This window comes from Entelurus aequoreus, linkage group LG04 (assembly GCF_033978785.1).
Source record: "Entelurus aequoreus isolate RoL-2023_Sb linkage group LG04, RoL_Eaeq_v1.1, whole genome shotgun sequence".
In the NCBI taxonomy this organism is placed as follows: Eukaryota; Metazoa; Chordata; class Actinopteri; order Syngnathiformes; family Syngnathidae; genus Entelurus; species Entelurus aequoreus.
Genome location: NC_084734.1, coordinates 60,589,700 through 60,595,699, shown reverse-complemented (window position 1 = coordinate 60,595,699; position 6,000 = coordinate 60,589,700). Strand labels below are relative to the sequence as shown.

General features: G+C 40.0%; 1 protein-coding gene across 1 annotated transcript in view; it reads left to right on the top strand.

Moving 5' to 3' along the window:
• Nucleotides 1-2,069: 2,069 nt before the first annotated feature.
• LOC133648887 (AF4/FMR2 family member 2-like) overlaps nucleotides 2,070-6,000 on the top strand; it is a 380,782-nt gene continuing 376,851 nt past the window's right edge. The window contains 1 exon segment of the mRNA XM_062045401.1: nucleotides 2,070-2,195. Coding sequence (XP_061901385.1) covers nucleotides 2,143-2,195 — 53 coding nt within the window. The 5' untranslated portion in view covers nucleotides 2,070-2,142.

The following is a 6,000-nucleotide window of genomic DNA, read 5'->3' as shown; positions in this document are numbered from 1 at the left end:
CGCCATGTTGCGTCCGGCGATGGAAAGGGGGGCGTCCCAAATACAGTTAGTTATCCACCCATTACTCAAAAACTCATTAATATTATGGGAAAAGACTTCATTTTACAGGAGCAAAAAATACATAAAGAGAACTTGTTAGTTGAAATATCCATCCATCCTTTTTCTACCGCTTGCCCCTTACAGGATCGCGGGGGGTGCTGGAGCCTATCCCAGCTGCGCACGGGCGGAAGGCGGGGTACACCCTGGACAAGTCGCCATCTCATCGCAGGGCCAACACAGATAGACAGACAACATTCACACTCACATTCACACACTAGGGCCAATTTAGTGTTGCCAATCAACCTATCCCCAGGTGCATGTCTTTGGAGGTGGGAGGAAGCCGGAGTACCCGGAGGAAACCCACAAAGTCACGAGGGAGAACATGCAAACTCCACACAGATCCAGAGCCCAGGATCGAACCCAACACCTTCATATTATGAGGCACATGTAATAACCCCTGAACCACCGTGCTTCCCCCTAGTTGAACTATGGCAGGGGTGTCAAACGTAAGGCCAGAGGGCCGGATCAGGCCCGCTAACAGGTTTTATCCGGCCTGCGGGGTGAGTTTGCTAAGTATAAAAATTAACCTGAAATTTTTGAATGAAAAAAACTGCTGTTCTAAATGTGTCCACTAGATGTCGCAATAGCAATTCTTTGTATCTTTGTAGATGATGCTACATGTGTACAAAATGAACCACATGATGTTAGTACATCAGTTGAGGAAAATAATCGAACTACATAAATAACATCCTGTAATTTGATTTTGATATCATGTTTTTATCTTGACAGATTGAAAATTAACACCAATGAGTTGACTGATGTATCCAGAAAATATAAATAATAACAAATATAGTATATATACTATTAGATAGATAGACAGATAGATAGTACTTTATTGATTCCTTCAGGAGAGTTCCCTCAAGAAAATAAAATTCCAGCAGCAGTGTACAGAATTGGGATCGAATTTAAAAAGTAATAGTAGTAGTAAATAATAGTAAATATTAACCGCAACAGGTAATTGTAAATCAATCAGTCAATCAATCAAAGTTTATTTATATAGCCCTAAATCACAAGTGTCTCAAAGGGCTGCACAAGCCACAACGACATCCTCAGCTCAGATCCCACATCAGGGCAAGGAAAAACTCAACCCAATGGGCTACAATGAGAAACCTTGGAGGGGACCGCAGATGTGGGGACCCTCCCCACTCCTGGGCGACCGGTGCATTGGACATCGAGTGGATCTAGTTAATAGTGTGAGAGTCCAGTCCATAGTGGGGCCAGCAGGAGATCATCTTGAGTGGAGACAAGTCAGCAGCGCGGATGAGTGGTCCAAAAAAAAAGCCCCAAAGACATTATAATTTGTACAATTTCAGAATGTGCTTGTTCTATTTTTAAACAAAGAAAACAAGCTGAAGTTGCCTTTGTTTTCAAGTTATCGTGCCGTGATTTTACCAGTCCGGCCCACTTGGGAGTAGCTTTTTCTCCATCTAAAATGACTTTGACACCCCTGAACTATGGTATTCTGAAATTAAACTATAATTGCAGGACTCAGTTGGCACTTCAAAACGTTAACTAGTGAACAAAGAACCCATCCATTAATCCATCCATTTCCTACCGCTTGTCCCTCCTACCCCCCCCCCCCAAAAAAACATATTTTATGGGTGCAAATGTGAAGGCATCCAATAATAACTAATCTAATCATTTTAAGGTAGTTGTTATTGCGAGTGCTCCGTATGAGGATAAAGGCTGTGTTTCGTTACAATACTACGGAGGAGCCCTTTTTTTTGCAGTTTGGCTCTGTTTGGCTGTCTTGTGCAGCCCTTTTTCATCGTGCACGCGCACGTGTGACCGAATGTGCGTGTGCGTGTGCGTGCATGTGTGTCCCCCCCTCCTCCCCTCCTCCCTCCACCTCTGCCTGCCTGGCTGTCAGCTTGCCGCCACCACGTAGCAGATTCCTGGCAGAGGCAGCGGCTCGTGTCTGCTCTCCTTCTTTCTCTGACACACGCACACGCACACGCACACGCGTGTCAGCAGTCCATGTAGAACCACGTAGCAGCACAGCTTTTGGATTTTTTTTTTTCTAGCAAGCGGCAGGAGCCCGTCATGGATCTTTTTGAACTGGACTTTTTCCGCGACTGGGAGCTGGAGCAACCATGGTGAGTCCTGCGCACATTTTATTCTTTTATTTTTTTTTATTTGTGTCATTTACACATTTATATGTGTGTTTCCCTAAAAAAAACAAAAAAAAAAAAAACACGCACAGTTCCAGACTTGGCTTTATTTCACGGCCAAAAGTGCGTCCGTGCAGTCTCTTTCTTTGTGTCGCGCACACGCGCGCGCACACGGGCACGCGCGCAACGCCGGCTTTTTGACCATTATTATTATTATTATTATTATTATCACTGTTGGAATGTCGGACGTGGACGCGCGTGCACGCCGCGCCGTGGTCACCCCACGAGCACGTGCGCCGCATTGTTAACAGGTTGCAAGTTTGCTTCCCACTCGAAGTGAGCGTGCAGGGGGGACACGGTCACGTCAAGTTGTGTTGGGAGGACCGCTGAGCATCAACTTAAATTCGCTGCAGCCGTGGGGCCCCACTTCAGGTGGCAATACACGCCATCGTGACAAAGAATTGTTGTTGTGATGCCAAATGAATGAATGGATAGTGTTTTATGTCGGCCAGTCCAAGATGTATTCACTTAACAATTATTGTGGTTGCACATTGACTTACTCTAATCATTGAATACTGCATTTCTTCTACAAATTTTTACTGGTCATGTTAGATTCTTCTTATATATTTTTGAATTTTTAATTATAATTTTTCTTTTTATTTGTATTTAAAAAAAATTATTATCACTATTATTCTCTTAATGCAGTGGTTCTTAACCTTGTTGGAGGTACCGAACCCCACCAGTTTCATTAACGCATTCACCGAACCCTTCTTTAGTGAAAAAAAAAAAAAAAAAAGTTTTTCAAATTCAAGACAAAGTTATATGTTTTTGGTAACACTTTAGTATGGGGAACATATTCTAAGTAACAAAGACTTAATTTAGAGTTATTTGGTTAGGGTCAGGGTTAGAGGGTTAGGGTAATAATAAGGCCATGCCGAATAAGGCATTAATAAGTACTTAATAATGACTAGTTAAGAGCCAATATGTTACTAATTTGCATGTTAATAATTCTCTTAATGCAGTGGTTCTTAACCTTGTTGGAGGTACCGAACCCCACCAGTTTCATATACGCATTCACCGAACCCTTCTTTAGTGAAAAATAAAATGTTTTTTTTTTTTCAAATTCAAGACAAAGTTATGTTTTTGGTAACATATGGGGAACATATTCTAAGTAACAAAGACTTAATTTAGAGTTATTTGGTTAGGGTCAGGGTTAGAGGGTTAGGGTAATAATAAGGCCATGCCGAATAAGGCATTAATAAGTACTTAATAATGACTAGTTAAGAGCCAATATGTTACTAATTTGCATGTTAATAAGCAACTAATTAATGGTGAATATGTTCCCCATACTAAATCAATGATAAATGGGTTATACTTGTATAGCGCTTTTCTACCTTCAAGGTACTCAAAGCGCTTTGACAGTATTTCCACATTCACCCATTCACACACTGATGGAGGGAGCTGCCATGCAAGGCGCTAACCAGCAGCCATCAGGAGCAAGGGTGAAGTGTCTTGCCCAAGGACACAACGGACGTGACTAGGATGGTAGAAGGTGGGGATTGAACCCCAGTAACCAGCAACCCTCCGATTGCTGGCACGGCCACTCTACCAACTTCGCCACGCCGTCCCTACTAAAGTGTTGCCATGTTTTTTTTTACAGGTGCATAAAATGAACCGTGCATGAACATCACCTTGTTCAAAGAACAAAACCAACACAGTGCATAAACTCACAACAAATGACACACCTGCAAACCAGTCAGCTGTTGCCGTATCCGTAATACGCCGATAGGGAGAAGTTTGTATTTACACGATGAGTCGGGTGTGTCTTGACCTCCGCCGAACCCCTTGGGTTCGTTCAAACCCAGGTTAAGAACCACTGTCTTAATGTTATGTTTTTATTAATGTATTATTTCAATTTAATTTTTACATATATTTTATCACGTTTCATATTATTTTTTTTTAGATGCCGTTAACTTTAGTTATCCTCCGGTGTGGACGCCTCAATAGCGTTTTTCCTAAATCCTCAGTGCTTTGTTTTGTTTTATTATTGTCAATAGTCCTGTGTTTGTGTATGCGTGTGTGAGATTGTATGAATGTGTTTTCTTCTCTTCTTTCTTCTTCTTTTTGTGTCTGCCACTTGCCTGTATATGAAAAGTGCAACGGTATATAGATAAAGTTTGAATTAATATGATTTGAAATAAAGGAGTATAATAACACATTTAATATGGTGCAATGCACAGGAGTGCATACATGTAAAAATATTCACAGTATGACAAGTAGGTTAAACATAAAATTATACCTATAAATGAAAACTACGTTATATGGATGGCAAATTTGTTATTAATGGATTTTGCATGTGTACCTAATGATGTGTCCTGTGAGTTTCATTAGTTCATTATATCAGCCAACAAGGGATGTACATTTCCTCATTTTCCCCACATATATTCTGCGTGAATGAATGCAAGAGCGCGTAGTCCTGAGTGCTTTCTGTGGCCTGACAAACAAAGGATGGAGAGACCAGGGAGTTGCATTAAAGTCTGTCATGCTTCCCTCGCATAGGCTAAAACTGCTTTGTTTGTCCCTACAAGAACATAAAGAGCAGTTTATTAGCAGAATAACTGTTGCAGGCTGCGATTTAAGTATATATATGCTGAGATGAAACTGTTCATAAAACAAAAGCAGGGGGATTTTTTTACTCTGCATTGTCAGTTTGTCAACTGAATGTATGCACAATTCATTTAAATGAAGGTCAAACTGATGACATCATTGAAGTTGTTCGCACAGGTACAATAAATATCCTCTTTAGGTTTTTAATATAGTTCTGACTTCTCAAGTTCGGGCTTTTGTTTTTGGTATTACACATTATTGCACATTGCTGTGGATTCCTACGTCTGTTGAATATATCTGTTGGACTGCAATCTATTTGTGGTGTGAGGAGGCCAAATTGGATATTTTTCTATTTTGCATAATTAGTCCTGGCACATACTTAATTTTTAAATAGGAAATTATTTTTTTGAAATTTAAACTAGACCTGTCAAATTTGACACATTATTTCATACAATTAATTCTCAAAATATTGCATTAATCATGTGTATACACGTTGATTAATTGCACAATTCATTTTGACCGCACAACTCCTTTACCTTAACCTAGGGGTGTCAAACGGCCGGATCAGGCCCGTGAACAGGTTTTATCCGGCCCGTGGGATGAGTTTGCTAAGTATAAAAATGTACCTGAAATTTTTGAATGAAAGAAACAGCTGGATGTCGCAATAGCAATTCTTTGTAGATGATGCTACATATGTACAAAATAAACCGACTGATGAACATTATCACATAATTTATTCAGAAAATGTAAATAAGGACAAATAAAGATAGAATACTATTAACCGCAACCTATAAGTGTAAAAAAACCCAACAACATTATGTTTTGTACAGTTTCAGAACGTGCTTGTTCTATTTTTAAACTAAGAAAAAAATCTGAAGTTGTCTTTATTTTTAAGTTATCGTGCCGTGATTTTACCAGTTCGGCCCACTTGGGAGTAGTTTTTCTCCATGTGGCCCCCGATCTAAAATGAGTTTGACACCACTGCCTTAACCGCAGATGTTACCTGAAAGGTGTGTTGTTTTACGGTCAGTGGTTACGTCAGTATAAAGATGAGTAAGAAGACTCCCATACAGGTGTAGGTGTCATTTTAAAATACTCCCTGGCTGGACTTTAGCTAAATCTGTTACCACGTTTTGAACAAAATAAATGACGTTGATTCAAAGTAAAACTTAAAAAAATGTTC